The sequence below is a fragment of the Vicia villosa genome, linkage group LG1 (assembly GCF_029867415.1).
Source record: "Vicia villosa cultivar HV-30 ecotype Madison, WI linkage group LG1, Vvil1.0, whole genome shotgun sequence".
NCBI classification, from domain to species: Eukaryota; Viridiplantae; Streptophyta; class Magnoliopsida; order Fabales; family Fabaceae; genus Vicia; species Vicia villosa.
This window is the reverse complement of record NC_081180.1, coordinates 47,988,505-48,006,197: the sequence shown is the minus strand read 5'-3', so window position 1 is coordinate 48,006,197 and position 17,693 is coordinate 47,988,505. Positions and strand designations below refer to the sequence as shown.

Below are 17,693 nucleotides of genomic sequence, written 5' to 3'. Positions count from 1 at the left end.
TTGATTTAGTTTTTAAAAAATTTAAAACTCAAAACAGAAACTCGTTTTAGTTTATAAAATTATTAAATAGAAAACCACCATGAACATGGCCAAAGTAATTGGCATTTCTAACTATCTTTGTTATGTCACGTTTTGTTTCTAATGTGGAAAGTCGTCATCTTTTTATTATTTACTTTTTTGTTGTTGTTATTCTTAAGTTTATGCAAACATAGAACATTTTCACTCAAGAGTGACCTGGAGGTAGAAATATCTCTATTAACTTTGACGAGCATCAATTATATGACACTACAAGAAAAAGATCTTTTACGACACATAAGTTGCATTAGTTTTTTTAAATTGCTTTTCCCATGTATTGTCATGGTTATCACAACGTTTTTGTCAAACTGCCTCTTGATTTTAAAAAAAAAAGAAAGAGAGAATTTGTGATGGTTTGCTTACCAGCCATCCTAAAAACTTATTTGTGGCCGTTACAAAAATTGTTATTCCACTTTGAATATTGCACGCAATTTTTATCTTGAGTTACGATAATTATAAAAATTGCCTACTTAAATATATAATAAACGCTTCAAAATATATTAAATAGTTTGTAATTGTTTAATGGTAAATTGTCATAATTTAAACCTTAGTATGCCAATTTGATTTCAACCTAGAACATTTTTGAGAAATAAAATTATAAAATTATAAATTTTGGATGCTTACCAAATTCAACTTAGACCTCTGACTCCTAAAAAAATTAATCATTGTCGCTAGACTAATTAATAGTTATTAATTAGCCTAGTGGCAATGATTAAATCACTTATGTCTAACAAAAATTCCTCTTGGTTCTTCATCATATATTACTTTCTTATAATCACATATCAAGAGTGTTTTATTGTTCGCATCATTGTAGTCACTCAAGTTATTTACATTTTTATACAAGACAATATTAGCCCCCCTATGAATACTTAGTATTAGGGATTGCTATTAACCTAAATTACCTCAAGCTTACATGACATATTCCACCTTCTTCCCCAATGAAAATCACACATAGATTTATCCCGTTAATATTTAGGATCATTAAATACCTTAAATTGGGGCTTAGGACAAGAAAAATCCACGTTTTTAGCCAAAATAGGATCCCTGACTTAATTCAGGGAAACCCTAACTCGATTCTTAGAAACATCGTTGTATCTCCTTATTCAGGAATTTTTTGTATCAATTCAGAAAAATCATGCATGCCATTAAAGTCTATATATTGTTAAGTATGATAAGACTTAAGAAAACCCATCTCTTTTAAGAAGAAGATGATGCTCATGGTTCCTTCTATGCATTGCTAGCTTGCTCTTTGCGTAAAATATCCCACCTCATTCTTCCATTTTTATGCTCCCTATGTATTATCAAGAAATCTCCTCATTTATATCCCAACTTTCCATGATCGTCCATTCATTTATCTTGAAGTATTGCTTGCTCCACCAATAATCAATTACTTTCTTCTTAAGAAAGTGCTCATGGTGATGGATTACCTTGCAATACAAGCAAGGATGAATTGCATGCAAGAAAAATTCTCACACTTTCTCTCAATTCCAAGTACGAAAGGAGATACAAATGAAAGATCATTTATGATTTCCCTAAGTTTTCTCCTTATATACCTTATATTTCAAAAGCCAAAAATATCCCACTTAAAAAACACAAGGTTGCAGAAACGTCCATATAACTTTGCCTAATTACTAAATGGACATTGCTCTTAATCACGATTTAACGACTTAGTCACCTTCCTTAATCCTTACTTAATCTTAATTTGTCCTGAGTTATCGAAAAACATCACAAAATGACTAAAATTACCTTCATTAATTGGAAGAAATGTCCCAACTTTATTACTTTTTGTTGCATTTTCATTATACTATACAATTCATTATTGGATTGTTTTGATCCATCCATTAGATCTCGATTCGTGTTAAATCTTATTGTTTTACAAACAAAACTAGATTAAAAATGATTAACTAGACGTACATCCCTTTTATGCTCAAGCGTTCGAATGCAAGTCATACCGTTTTCTTGTTATAACACTTGTCTTTCTTCTAAAAACAACTGCCAACCATTTTCCTTCATTTTCTTTACCATTCGATTTGAGTGGGATGACAAAATTGTTTCACTCCATCGTAAAATATGTAAATAACAAAATCACATCTTTATTCCACTTCACTTTTCAACTTTATTTCACTCAGTCTCACTCAGTTTGTTTTACAATATTCAAACATAATTAAAAAAAATCAAAATAGAAGAACCAAATGTACATTTAAACCTTAATTATTCACGTTATAATTGATTGACTTAGTATCAATTAGAAGACTATCGACTAATCCAAAAATATTAGAGTGATTTCAACTCACATTTTTTTTTTGTGTAAATTAAATATATATTATTTTTGTTTTAATCATTACTCACTTGCTAGCTCATACAAACTTAATTTATATTAAGATTAATTCTTCACTATTTATATTAAAGAAACTATAATGAAATATTTTATATATCAAAAATATAAATCAATTTTATAAAGATTATAAAAATAAAAAAACAAAACAAATAAATTAAATGAATTAAAAATAAAAATAAAATTATCAAAATGTATATTTAAACTCATATCTATCTATCTATCTATCTATCTATCTATCTATCTATCTATCTATCTATCTATCTATCTATCTATCTATACTAAATTATTCTTTTAATTAATTAATAACTAATTAATTAATAATATAATTTATTAATTAATTATTAATAATAAATATAAGAATTATTAACATTATTTTTTTTAATTAATATTATTCAAAACTTTAATATAAGAATTTATTAAAATTAATTAATTAATTAACTAATTAATTAATTACTATTGTTAAAATCAAGCAATAAAAATTTTATTAGTTATTAACTAATGATAGTGTGATTAAAAATAATTATTATTTATTAATTTAAAATATGACTAAAAAATAAGACAATAATTTATATATTTTTATTAAATAAAAAATACATAAAATAAAATAGGTTACTTACTCAATCCACTACTAATTAAAATTAAATAATTAATTAATTAATTACTATTGTTTAAGTGAACCAATAAAAAAAAACCACTATCTATTAAAAAACCAGTGCAAGTACAAATATTCAAAAAAATTGTTATTACAACTGAGTTATATTATAAATTAGAGATGCAACCATTATAAAAATTATCTTATTAATATTTTTAAATTATGATAAGCTTTACACATAAAACAACTAAATTATATTATAAATTAGAGAAGCAACCAATATAAAAATTACTTATATTAATATTTTTATATTAATATTTTTAAATTATACTCCTTCCGTTTTTTATTATAAGTCGTTTTAGAATTTTCACACAGATTAAGAAAAATAATATGTATGAAAATGAGAAATTATGAAAGTTTTTACAAAATTATCCTTCATTAATGACATGTAGAAGATAAATTTATATAATTGAAAGAAGAGTGAATAATAAATATTTAAGAATTTAATAGAAAACATAACATTAATTATTTATTGAAATTATAAAATAATTTATATTTAAATTTTTTTTTTTTTTAAATGACTTATAATAAAAAACGGAAAGAATAATAGTTATCATTAATATTTAAATATTTAAATAGAACATAACTGGTCATCGCACGGGTGTACGTTCTGTACTCGTATTTGTCTATTGTTGTGTAAGAAAGAAAGATAGCAGTGAAGCGCAATACCATTTCCCGCTTCGAACATAACTCTCTTCGAGTAACATCTCATCTCCTACAAAAACCCTCTCCACTCCATTATTCTATCCCCCACCAACACCACAAATCGTTAGGGTTTCGTTTTTCTCTCTGAAAGATGGTTACTTCTAATTCTCTTTCCCTCTCTACTCACACTCTCCTTTTCCATAGCAGACATCGTCTTCACCCTACAAGGAACCGTTCCTCTCGTTACTCGTTTCCCTCCAATGCTCTCCCAAGTAATTCACCTTGTCTCCTATTTCATTTCAATTTTGAAACCAATAGTTTAGTTGTTTTTTTGTTTAGTTTTTTGAAATTTGAATGAAATTGGATTAATCTCATATGGTTTTGTGTAGTATTTTGTCAAGTAATCCATCATAGTGATGTTTTCTTTGTTTTGTTTTGTTTAGTTTTATCATTTTTTTCAATTCCGCTTGTAATTTTAATCAGTTCAATGGCTGTGTATTTATATATTGAATTTGTGTTATTATAGTTTATAATTGTTGTGTTTTGAGTAGATATTGATGTAGCCAAAGTACTGCAAAGAAGATCAAGAAGAATAGAAGGTCCTAAAAAAAACATGGAAGATTCTGTTCAACGCAGGATGGAGCAATTTTACGAAGGATCAGATGGGCCACCTCTTCGCGTTCTTCCTATTGGTGGATTGGGTGAAATTGGAATGAATTGCATGCTTGTAGGGAACCATGATCGATGTATCCTCATTGACGCTGGAGTCATGTTCCCAGAGTACGGCTTGCAACTGCATTCTCTCTTTATATATTGTGTGGCTATGACTTATCACTCATACTTAGCACATTGAATAATCTCAATCTGTTTGCATTGGAAATTTCATATGAAAGACTTTAAAATGTTAAATACCAGTCAAAGTGGCATTGCATCCTATAGTTATGAAGACTGCAAGATATTTTCTCTACGAAGATGATTTAAATTTTTAAAAGTGCTGTCGAATTGCTTCTGTATAATTGTCTTTTGCTCTGATTTTAATTTGCATTCTAGATTAACTTGCCTTTTTTTTATACATTGTTTACTTGTTTTAGCTATGATGAGCTTGGGGTCCAAAAGATTATACCTGACACAACGTTTATTAAAAAATGGAGCCACAAAATTGAAGCAGTTATTATAACACACGGTCATGAAGATCATATTGGTGCATTGCCTTGGGTAATGCTTCCTATTCCAAGGAAATATATTCTTTTGTCATCTAGTTCTCTTTGATTTATTCCATTAGATTTGTTTGAGTATTTTGTCACAGGATAAAATGCCCATTGTTTGGTGCCTTCTGCTATAAGAAATGGAGACGCACTATAGCAAGAACATATATTTTTGTATATGAACCAGTATTTGGTGCCTTCATCACTATGATAATTTTAAGTTAATGCAACGGGCTTCAAGGAGGATATACAACTACGATCAAATAGATTAGGTCTATAATTAGTGACTTTTGGATTATAACATGTTTAAGGACTGGGTGGACATATTTACTGGCTACTCATTATGTATTCTTGTACAAGCTATATGAAACATTTAAAGTAATGGTATGACTGCCGTCCTTGCTTGGCAAGGTATAATATTTTACTTACAAAGCTGCAGTGTTGGTGTCTTACATACACCCGAAAAGTGTGCGGTAGGCCTTGTAAGACCAAGAGAAACTCAAAAGTAATACATATAAATCTTTTGTGATGTGAATCAGATTGCTTCTGTTCTGTCCTTGGTATTTTTATTTATCTCAGAATTTAATAAGTGATAATGTTATGAAAAAGCATTTTGCTATGTTCACAAATACTCTGTTTCTTCTCTTTCATTCAATCTAATTGATTATTATTCTTTTATTAAAACTATATATTCTGTTATTTTTGTATATATGCTCATAGTTACTTTAATTTTTAACTGGTTCATCAGGTCATCCCAGTGTTGGATTCTCAAACACCAATTTTTGCATCGTCGTTTACAATGGAGGTAAAAAGAAATCTTTTTATTCTTGTTACCTTACTTTATTAGTAAAATACCGCTTTCCAATTAGTTCATTTGTCATACGAATCAATAATAATGCTCTGTTTGAAGTTGACTAATTTCTTAAATTCTTTATTGTGTGTCTCTGTTTTAATATTTATTGTAATGAAAATTGTTGCACATTGCTTATTTTGTTCATTGCAATCCATAGAAGGTAACCCATTGTTATTTTTAACAGCTTATAAGAAAACGTTTGAAGGATCATGGTATTTTTGTTCCATCCCGACTAAAAGTATTTAGAACAAGGAAGAAGTTTGTAGCTGGGCCATTTGAGATAGAGCCTATCAGAGTGAGCCATTCTATTCCGGATTGCTGTGGATTAGTTCTTCGCTGTTCTGATGGTACTATTCTTCATACTGGGGATTGGAAGGTTTGAATTTTAATTTGTTTCTCTATGTTTTATACCTTTCATCAACCACGAATCTCCTGTTGCTGAACATGCTGATTCAACAGATCGATGAAACACCATTAGATGGTAAAGTTTTTGACCGTGAAGCTCTAGAGGAACTCTCCAAAGAAGGAGTCACATTGGTGAGTCACTTGTGTTTTGAATTGCTGTGATGTTTCTCTGGGTGGTAAGTAAAATACTCCCTCTGTTCCATATTATATGAGAAATTTACTTTTTAGATTCATTGAACAATTAATGTATCCGGTCTATATATAGACCAGATACATTAATTATTCAATGAATCTAAAAAGTGAATTTCTTTTATAATATGGGATGGAGGGAGAAGACCATTTTCTTTCATGATTAGTCTTGTGCTGGTATAGGAGCTCAAAAGGGTAGGATTTTTCTACTTTTTAAAATTTTGACTTATGAGGCGCAGTCTTGGAGATTTATTTAAATATGTTATAAGTGGCTTTTATTTAAATTTGGGGTAGATTTGACACATACCTGACCTCACAATTATTTTTCATGGGATCTTATGGCGGAAATGGACGGATTAGGCCAATAGATGTTCACATAATTCACGTTGAGTGTTTTGGGTTTGATCGTTGAGTGGCTAATGCATATAATTTTCACTGGTTATAGTAAATTATATCTGTTTTGCCCGTGAATGTGTAGGTCTGAGGTTGTTGTAGCTTGAACATGCACTAAAACTCTGTTGGGTCCTCATTTTCCACTCCGTGCCTGGGTATCACAACACATGTAGAATATATCTCACCTTTTTCTTAAATTTTGTCAAAGGATAGAAACTAACAGTCTTTTGGAATTGCTTTACAGATGATGAGCGATTCAACAAATGTACAATCACCTGGAAGGACAATGAGCGAGTCTGTCGTAGCTGATGCATTATTGAGGCATATTTCAGCTGCCAAAGGAAGGGTTATAACAACCCAGTTTTCTTCAAATATTAATCGTCTTGGAAGTGTTAAAGCCGCTGCTGATTTGACTGGCCGAAAGTTGGCATGTTTATTTTATTTCTTAGCTTGTATATTTTATTTGATTAAAGCCCGTGTTTAAAGTTTTATGACTATTCTACCAGGTGTTTGCCGGCATGTCTTTAAGGACATATTTGGATGCAGCTTGGAAGGATGGAAAGTCTCCAATTGATCCATCCACTTTGGTAATAAACATGTGTATATTTTTTTTGTCATCCCGCGTTCTTTGTTTTTTAATTTGGTGGCTGGGCTTGATTTCTTTGATAATGTTAAGAACTGAGAGTTTGGAAAATGGGACCGGGAGGTTGAAGAAGACTTAATAGATTAGAAGTCTTAATATCAGTAACTGCTTTGCTTATAATTAGGAAACAGATTAGTATGTTTAGAACTGTCTAGAAGGTAGTTACAACAAACTCTATGCTGAGTCAGCGTAGTTGTAACTAACTCAGTTAGTTACATTACAACACCCTTTAAATAGCATAGCTATCTCCATGACTTGACCTACTTCAGCTCACATGTATAAAACTCAGTTAGTTACAACACCCTATAAATAGCATAAGCTCTCTCCATGACTTGACCTACTTCAGCTCACATGTAAATAACAAATTTTGTGAGTATCCATCCGTCTGCAACACTCGGGGAGAGAATTTTAAGGTTAAGTTTGTGCTAAACAGACTTACACTGTCAATTTTTGTGTGCATATGAATACTAATAGTTAAAAATTTAAAAGGACCAATGCAATGCATTGCAATCAAGGTGAAATTAAAATAAAAACTGCAGCCTCTGAATTAAGTATTTACAAAAAATCAGCAACCATATTCATAAAATCCAACAACATCTGTTGTAAATAAAATGCGGGTTACTCAACAAGCTAACAATATCTAGAAAAATATTAGAACGATATAGCCACAATTCCACATAAGGGAAACAAATAGCACAAGGCCACATGTTATACATCTCAAGTTTTTATTGCAAGTATAAGTTTGATGTGATTACAACATGGAGATAGCCAAAAAAATATTGTAAATTGTCTGCAAGTCATACTTGCTTTCATGCTCCAAGTTGAACTGCAAAAACAATAAAGAACAACTTCAATACATTAGTATATAAAACTTGATAATGTATATTGTAAGTCATTATGAATTTAAAATACTTTATTAGATATAATACAGTTTGAGATTTAAATATGTACCTGTTTGATTGAAGATTGTCAAAGACCTCAGAATACAAAACATTGTTTGTTGAAATGCATATTTTGCAATCTTCATCCAAAATCATTTTCAACCCCCTTTTTTGTTCTGAATACACCATATATTTGATCATGTGAAAATAGAGGGCGTGGTAGATACAGTCCTACCTTGGACAATGACTGGCTTTGACTCTTGTTGATTATTAGCAAAGCCCAAAGAGATAGGAAATTGTCTTTTTTGAAATTTGAGTAGTTTTGACTCTTATTTATGTTGCCTGTTTATAGTTATTTCTAATTTTACATAGGTGAAACTAGAGGATATTGATGTTTATGCGCCTAAGGATTTGCTGATCGTGACTACGGGTTCTCAAGTAAGATACTTTCAAAGTTCTCTTAAGGCCATATATTTCCATCTATCACAGACAGGGAGCAAATTTATGGCATATGAATAAATATTTGTTATTGTGTCAGGCAGAACCGCGTGCTTCCTTAAATCTTGCATCATATGGAAATAGTCATGCTTTAAAACTGACAAAGGAAGACAGTCTGTTGTATTCTGCTAAGGTATGATGAATTGGGTATTTAGCTTTTGATTTATTAAACCACTTTGGTTGTGCTATAGAAATCATGGATACAACATGGGGCTTGAAAATATGACATTTTTAGAAGATTATAGGATACAACATGGCTATGATGTCATGTATAAAATTCATAAAAGATTAACATAATAAAACACAAATCTTAAATCAAAAGACAAATCAAATTTTTAAAAGTTAAGATGGAGTCAATGCAGATAGGCATGTCAATGGGGCATGGAATGTTCGGAGGATGCTTCCCCGCTCTCCGCCCTGCCCCCAAATTTTGTCCCCATTCCTGATCCCCGCCACGGGGGAAGATTTTTCTCCATCCCCACAGATCTCCACGGAGATCGAATATTAAGAAAATTTCTATACTTTTTCGAACAAAACTATGACACTAGTATTTCGTTATTTCTTCCGTTTTTTAAAAAATACATATATTTTGCATCTTTTTTTTTTAAAAATAAAAACATCTTGCAACAGTAACAAAAACAATGCAAAACCAATTGTAGTTGCTATAAAAAAAATTAACATTCAACAGAACTTGTTGCTATCATGCATGCCCTTGTACAAATATGATGTAACGATACAATACAGAAGCAACAAAATAACATCAACCCTATTTAGTATTTATATCCATCTATTCTAAGAAAACTCTTCAGTTGATTTACTACCACACCACAGTACCACTACCGTTCAGCGTAAGTGGTTGATTATGTGTGATTTGCAAATCCACCATGGGTATCAGGTTCGTTCACACTCATTACGAAAACATAACCACTAATTTATTAATTGAATGAAAAACATGTTAGTAATAGAAGTAAAGTCAATTTGAAGAGTGATTACTATAAGCACAATGAACAAAAGAGAGTGATTGTTGTTATGATGATGAGAACAGGGGAGATGATGAATGGAGGAGACAAATATAATTGAGAAAAGAAAAGGGGGAGGCGGTGTGTACATTGTATGTATTGGTTGCACTTTTTTAGGCTTAGGTACTTGAGCAGTGAAAGAATAAATTATACAATAAAACAAAAACAAAAAAATGATCCACTAATTGACTCTTCATTTTCAAATATATTAATATTTTTTTTATAAAAAACATGTAATATATAGCATATAAAAGTTAAATAATATGGTCGGGGTCGGGGAATCCGCGGGGGGCAGAGGGTACTTTCCCGATCCCCGCCCCAAAGTGTCATCGGGGTAACTTTTTTTTCCATCCCCGTCTCACGGGGAAAAAATCCCCAACTTCGGAGCTCCTAATAGATGATTCTCACAAGGATCCCGCTACCAGATGCAAATTGACATCTCTAAATGCAAACACAATAAAATCTCTAAGTTTTCTAATGTTGGTGGTCTTCTCTTTTGTGTTGGTATAAAAGTTTAGAAATTATAAGTGAAATAAAAAAAATCCAGTTAGGTTAGGAGTACTTGAATATGAATATTTCTCATTATATTGAAAAGGTTAAAACAACTATTTATATACATGAGAGATATAATCTAAATAGGAATGCAATCCTATCATAATTCTAAAAGATACCAACCAATTATACTATACTAAATATCAATATCTCAACAGAAGTATTTGTAGTGTTCGTGAAGTGTATGATACTAGTATCATAACTATTATTTTGAAGTTTTTGCCCTTCCTAGGTTGCTAAGGAACTGATATCAGTGGATGAACTTACAATATACTCTTTTTACTTTCAGATTTCAAACTACTCTAGTAATAGCTTCTGATCTTTAAGCATGAACTTTTGATTATATTAATTTCTGAAAATATTTCTGCAAAAGGAAAAGATAATTCTCCAAAGTTTTAATCTAAAAATCAGTTTATGTTGTAAACTTGTCTTATGTTTATATCACTGTTAGATTATCCCCGGTAACGAGTCTCGTGTTATGGAAATGCTAAACCGAATATCAGAGATTGGATCAACAATAGTCATGGGGAATAAAGAATGTCTACACACATCTGGTCATGCGTATCGTGGTGAATTGGTAGGTTTTTATATTGAGTATCACCTATTTTCTTCCTTTTTGTTCAAACTTTCATTTTCTCATCCATTTCTGTTAAAAATAAATTAGATATATATGCAAGTTATGCAACACTGTCAAATCATTAGAAACCTAAAAGAATTTGAAGAATATTCTTATTTCTAAAGAAAAAGTGGACATGGTTTTATACTTTTATTAGATATCAGAATAATGAAATATAACCTGAATAATCAAGCCTTGCCAAACTAATTGCTTTATCTTGTTGCATTTTTCAGTTTGCTATATCTCAGCTGATATTTTTCACTTAATATGCATCACTTTGTATGGTTTTTGTCTTTGACAAATTGACATGACATGTTATTTGTAACTATATATATAAATTCCTGCAGGAGGAAGTGCTCAGAATTGTGAAGCCACAACATTTTCTCCCCATACACGGAGAACTCTTGTTCTTGAAGGAGCATGAGTTACTTGGAAAATCAACTGGCATTCAGCACACTGCTGTGAGTGATTGTCTCCTTATTGGATGTTCTTATATGATAGATGAGAACCGAGTGGCTTATAGGATTTTAATAAATACGTTATATGAATTATAGCATAAATTGTTGAAGCAACTGATAAGATTTATGCACCAGGTTATTAAGAATGGAGAGATGCTTGGTGTTTCACATTTGAGAAACAGGAAAGTCCTTTCTAATGGATTTATTGCTCTTGGAAAAGAGAATTTGCAGGTTTATAGTCCTCCAAGTATTCTGCTGTTTTTTTTTTAGAAATTTAAAATTTAAAACTCTGATTCTATCTCCATTTTTCCATGCAGTTGAAGTATAGTGATGGTGACAAAGCATTTGGTTCATCAAGTGAACTCTTCATTGATGAAAGATTGAGAATTGCATTAGACGGCATCATTGTGGTTAGGTAGATTTTTCAAGTAGTTAGTCAATGTCTGGTTTAACATGTTCGATCACATGCTAATCTTGATTGTTTTACAGCATGGAGGTATGCCGCCCTCACAGTTTAGACAGTTCAGTTGAAAACACCTTAAAAGGAAAAATAAGAATTACCACAAGATGCCTATGGCTTGACAAAGGGAAGCTGTTAGACGCACTCCATAAAGCTGCTCATGCTGCTCTTTCAAGCTGCCCTGTAAACTGCCCATTGTCTCACATGGAAAAAACTGTGTCTGAGATGTTAAGGAAAATGGTGAGGAAGTATAGTGGAAAGCGGCCAGACGTTATTGCAGTTGCTATAGAAAATCCTGTAGCTGTTCTTGCCACTGAGATAAACACAAGGTTGTCTGGAAAATCCTATGTGGGTGCGATATCGACTTTCAGAAGCGCGGTGCATCGACACGAGAGAGAAAACCAATCTACCAAAATGCAAATGAGAGGTATGATTGGTGTGTTAGAATTATAGAGATATGCTTTTAGTTGTTTCCATGCATTTTATATGATGATTTAAATTGTATATGTTTTGAGATCTAAACCAGTTGATGTCTTTTTTTCTTTATCACTGGCACGTATTTCCTAGATTCTTCCATACATATAGATATAGGTCTCTATGGTGCAGAACATTTGGATGTTTACAAATGTTAACCTAGTAAAGTATGGTTTTCACATTACCTGTTTCCCTGGGCTAACTAAGCAAGTCAAACGAGTGATTAATCCAGAGTCTGATGTTAGGTTTCTATTGTTGTTTCTTACACATTGCTTAGTAAAGGTGATTTATTAGAGTAAAGAATAGGTGAGAGAGAGGTAGAAGAGAAATAGAGCATTTTCCCTGTTTGGTTTAGCTGAGAAATAAAGAGTGAGTTAGATATGGAACCCGCTCAATTTTTCCAGTCGTAACGTATTTTGGGAAGGGAAAAGACATACTGATCATTTTTTTTTGCTTTTCACACTTGCCCCTTTCTCCATGATCGCCTAGACTTGATTTTTTTTTTGCGAAACTGTTATTTCATCAACCCTCTTGAAAGTTATAGCAGTGGATTCAAGGCAACACAATGAATCCACCAACGCAAACTTATAATTAAATAAGTAAAATGAATAATATGTACTAGTTTAAACTAATAAATTTGATTAGTTTTAGGTTGAAAATAAGTAATTAGATTTAGGTAGAAAATAATGTAACATAAATTAGTTTGTTCAGTTTTATGATATTATTCTAGTTTCCTAAATCATTATTATATTTCTTCTCTAACTTTCTATCGAATAAAACAAAAGGAGAGAGAAGACACAGACACATTTATTTTGTGTATTCTTCCCTCTTTCTCAAATACCAAACAAACAAATCTACTTTAGTTTTCACTTCGTATTCTCAGCTCATACTTTCTCATCTTGTCTCCTTTTCTTCTCACCATCAAAACCTTGTTGATGACAAGTTAGTGCACTATGAAATGGATTTATAGACAGTGTTGATAGTTTACATTGTATGCAAGCTACTAGAATATGAATGTATTGGATTCTGTAATTTATGCCTCAGATGTTTATATTTGTTTATTTAACAAAGTGATGTCAAAATGCAACCGACCTTCAAATCTAAAGTTTAAACATGTCATTTTATTTTATATTTGGCGCATAGATATCAGTTAATTTTAACTGATATATTTCCTCTGCTGTAGTTTCTTTTAAATCCTGTATCCCTTTTCCCACCTTTGTTCTATTAATTGGCACAGATGATGATAATGATGTTGAAAGTCTTCTACTTAAGGAAGATGCTACTACCTCAAATAGAGCTGCAAGTAATTTCTCTGAAATAGAGGATGGTCCTGAAGATGCTGAAACCAAATCAGTGAAGAGAAACAAATGGAAAGAGGAGGAAGTTAAGAAGTTGATCGGTGTGCGCAGGGAATTTGAAGACATATTTCAATTAGTGAGGGGAAATAATGTCTTCTGGGAAGAAATATCCAAGAATTTGTTGGCTTATGGTATCAACAAAAATCCTGGGCAGTGTAGATCTATGTGGACATCTCTGTTACAGAAATATGAGGTTTGTTTCTTCTTCTGTTTGACTTGATATTAAAGATATAAAGCAAGTGATAGAATCACAAGAAGTAATTGTAGTTCTTGGACGGGGCTTGCTTGTTTAAGGAAGCCTCTACCTCTGACGGTACTGAAAGGGGAAAAGATCTGTCTTTTGGTCGTGGCATTTTATTACTTCAATTGATGCTCATCCCTGTGCCCTGATAACCTATTCTGAAAATTTAACATGATATTGCACCTATCTTCTTTCTACTTCAGTGTAGGCTACAACATTTATTAGAGTGAGATATGAAAGAGAAGAGAGAGAAAGCTAAAAGAGAAAAGAGAGAAAACAGATTCTATTGTTGTTTTAATTGGAAAGGAGCATTATGCTCTATTTATACAAGAGGAGTTGAACATTCAAGAGTTGAATCATTCAAGCTCTATAATTAAGGAAGACTTTTCTTATTCTATTAAATTAAGGCTGGCCTTAATTATTCTATAGTGCTGATTTTTCATATCCTAAGATATAACTCTAATAACATTAATTTAATTTGTATTGTCTTAACATTTTCATCATTGCCTGCAACATTGTTGATTTTATTCACTCTCCTTTTATCGAATTTATCTTAGACTTGTACTATCCGAAAGAATAGGTTACACCAAAAAGATCTTGATGGTTTCTTTGTCCTGTCTCTCTTGATGTCAACTATATTGATTATTGATTAGCGTAATAGAAAGCCAGGACCTTGAGAGATACCCAAAGCTGAAGTGACTTAAATAGAAGGGGTTGTGTACAAGCCTTTAAAACAATATACTGTAGTTGTATTAATACTAAATGAGTTTACTGCTGTTTCAACAATTGATTCATTTTTTTTCTCTTTTATAAGCAGGAGATTAAAAATGAGAACAGAGAGGAAAGATGGCTTTATCTGGAAGACATGGAAAGGGTTTTGTCCGTTATCGAGGCACCAGCAAAAATATGACTGGGAGTGTGATGAATAAGACCAGCTAAATTTGCAAAACTTTCTGCATCAATAAATTTGAGCATGGTCGGAGGTGGGAAGATAATCCGTCAGTTGCATGATTATTGCATCATGGATCTGTAAGATTGAAAGTCCCTAGTTTTGTGAGAAGATAGGTAGAATTAAAAGGGATTGCCATTCACACTAACAATAGTTAATGAAGGATGAGTATGCCGTTTTGGAGATGATTATTCCCCCTTACTCAAATGGCCGCCCTCAACCAAATGACGTTGACATAATTTTTTTTTACTGGTAAAATTGATATACTAATTTTGAAGGAGACCAAAATAAATTTATTCTATTAATTGTCGTAATTAGTTTCATTATGTTTATAGTGGCATGTGTTTAGGCGCAAGTCATAAACCAACTGTTGAAATCTAAATTTTGATCACATACACCAGAAAATCAATGTGAAGGTCTAGATGTTTATACTTTTCGTGTATTTGGATGTGAATCTATCATGTTGATGTTACACCCCAATGCTAATTCCATTGTGATTTTTTTGTAGTTATATGTTGGAAAATTGGATGGAATCATGTCTTTCTAGCGCACCGCGCAAAAATACCAAAATGTTCCCATATTTTGGAGATGTATCTCCAGACGCACTAAACGTTTGCTGAAACACCAATTATTCTGGAAATGCATATCTGAAGTAATGTCGGATGGCGATTTTTGGGATTTTGCATAGCAGAAGGCAGAAAAACATAATTGAAAAACACCAACTTGACAAAATCAAAATATCATTGATATTATAATATCAGCAATACATAAGGGGTTTTAAGATAGATCAAACATCTTGATAGTATCATCGACTGATCTTGAAACATTTGCATCCAACTCGATTGAAACTTTTGATTCTAAACGGAAAAAGGTTTTCCACATAGCCTGTAAATCAGTGGTTGTCTTCAGCTAATGGTTGCTGACTCAAGCTTCCATTCTTTGTCAAAGGATGGCGAGCGGTACTCGATCTTCACAATTTTGCGATTATACCATATGGGAGTGGATCCTGCATTGTATATCGCAGATCTTTAGGAGAGGTGTACTCGGTGATCTTAAATTCTCTTGATGGTGTATTATCGGTAAAGTGAATATTTTCAACATGCCAAATGATGTTCATTCTATTTTTGGTGTTTTTGTATGCAACAATATGCCAAGTGAGATTATATATAGTAGTTGGAGGCTAACATGGACCTCACAAATTCTATCTTGTGAGAAAAACGTTCCAGAAATGTAACTCTGGAACCACCCTTTATTCAATTATTTTGGAGATGTATTTTTGGAATCTTCCCTAACATAGCAAACAAAAATAAAACAGACAGAAACTTGTATTGAATGTAGAATGTTTTTGACAAACTACAAAAGGTGGTTTGCTAATGCGAATTTGTTGGCTGGAGATTTTGTTTAGAGAAAATATTCTTTGAAGGGTTAGAATTCGAAGAAAGATGGTTAATGATGACCATTTTTGAGATTAAAAATGGCTACCGATGGTCGTGTTTTGAGGATGTTGTTTAAGTTGGAGTGAAGATGGTTAGAATCGGAGCTAATTCGAAGTGAATTATCTTTAAGACTTAAACGTTTTGCGAAATACGAAGGGTACTGAAGCTTAACGTGTTTTCGTGGCATTCTCGGTGCTGATCACGTTGCCACGTATCGAAAGAGGATTCAGGCGGGAGGATTTGAATTTCGAAGTAATCTATGTAACCGAATAAGGACAGATGGCATCCCAGGGATTCTTGTGAGCGACGTGGCATCAGATTAGTGTAGGACCGTTAGGGTCGAAATTAGTATAAATAAGGGTCTTAATGTTAGGATTCCGGGTGTTCATTTTGTACAAATCACTCACAAATCACTCAAGTATCAAGTGTTTAGAGAACGAGTTCGCTGAGAAATGTACGTATGACACCAACACCATTTTAAATACATTTGTATCTTTCTTTATTCAAGTATCTTTTCAATTTCTTTATCTTTTCGTTTAACTTTCATTTCAAAGCATTTTTACGTTTCTGCATTTAACATTCCTGCACGTTATATTCTTGCACTTTACATTTCTGCAATTTACACGCTTTTGTTTATGTTTTCTTTGTCGAAAGTTATATTAACATGTATAGCAAGTGTTGTTACACATGAATAGTCATACGATCATATTACAAACAAGCTTTTCGAAGCCAGAACAAACAAACATGAACCAAATCATATCAAAAGACAATTGTTTGACTATGTCCTAGGATCAATCTAGTCGATCCTGCGAGTAACCAAAGTATATTTTATAGTTTGGACGACTAGCGGTTGTTTACCGGAAATCACCGTAAACAAATTGGCACGCCCAGTGGGACAGTGTCAAACAGATTGTTATTATTGATTGTTTTGTTTTGTCTAGAAAATATCAAGACCTTGTATGAACCTTAGGAACGGTAAATTAACCAATGGTGCACAGCCGATTCCTAAACGAAGGTACAACAAGAAAATGGTCAATGTGGCCAGTGGAGGGGGAGATCAAGATCCCCCACTGGGGTCAGGAACAGTAGCGGCAAATTCTACGCATGTTTCGACTTCTACTCAAGGAGCGCAGGATATACCAGGTTCGACAGGATCTGCACCCATAGGTAGTTCCCAGGCTATACTTGAAAATACTTCAGGGACAACAGGGACTATTCCAGTCTCGAGTTCGACTACCGTGCCTCCACTCACAGGCGCAAGCGAGATACCACCTTTCTCGACAAACGCTGCAAGTCAATTATTTACCCCAGGACCATCCTCATCCGCTTTAGAAAGATGGAGACCCAACAACC

General features: G+C 32.4%; 1 protein-coding gene across 1 annotated transcript; it reads left to right on the top strand.

Annotated features, from left to right (window-relative positions):
• The first annotated feature begins 3,676 nt into the window (after positions 1 to 3,676).
• On the top strand, positions 3,677 to 16,100 carry LOC131636879 (ribonuclease J-like). Its single transcript, XM_058907473.1, has 17 exons — positions 3,677 to 3,982; positions 4,262 to 4,490; positions 4,802 to 4,925; positions 5,664 to 5,720; positions 5,953 to 6,144; positions 6,228 to 6,305; positions 7,000 to 7,182; positions 7,262 to 7,342; positions 8,652 to 8,717; positions 8,818 to 8,910; positions 10,800 to 10,925; positions 11,312 to 11,425; positions 11,558 to 11,653; positions 11,740 to 11,837; positions 11,912 to 12,309; positions 13,594 to 13,907; positions 14,773 to 16,100. The coding sequence occupies exons 1-17, from the start codon at positions 3,862 to 3,864 to the stop codon at positions 14,863 to 14,865; spliced, it is 2,463 nt and encodes an 820-aa protein (XP_058763456.1). The 5' UTR covers positions 3,677 to 3,861; the 3' UTR covers positions 14,866 to 16,100.
• The last annotated feature ends 1,593 nt before the right edge of the window (positions 16,101 to 17,693 follow it).

Bases quoted from the DNA above. Each gene is read 5' to 3' on its own strand.
- LOC131636879 (XM_058907473.1), top strand. From the start codon at position 3,862: ATGGTTACTTCTAATTCTCTTTCCCTCTCTACTCACACTCTCCTTTTC. The intron at 4,491-4,801 runs GTACGGCTTGCA...TACTTGTTTTAG, and splicing joins GCTGGAGTCATGTTCCCAGA to CTATGATGAGCTTGGGGTCC. The intron at 8,718-8,817 runs GTAAGATACTTT...TTATTGTGTCAG, and splicing joins TCGTGACTACGGGTTCTCAA to GCAGAACCGCGTGCTTCCTT.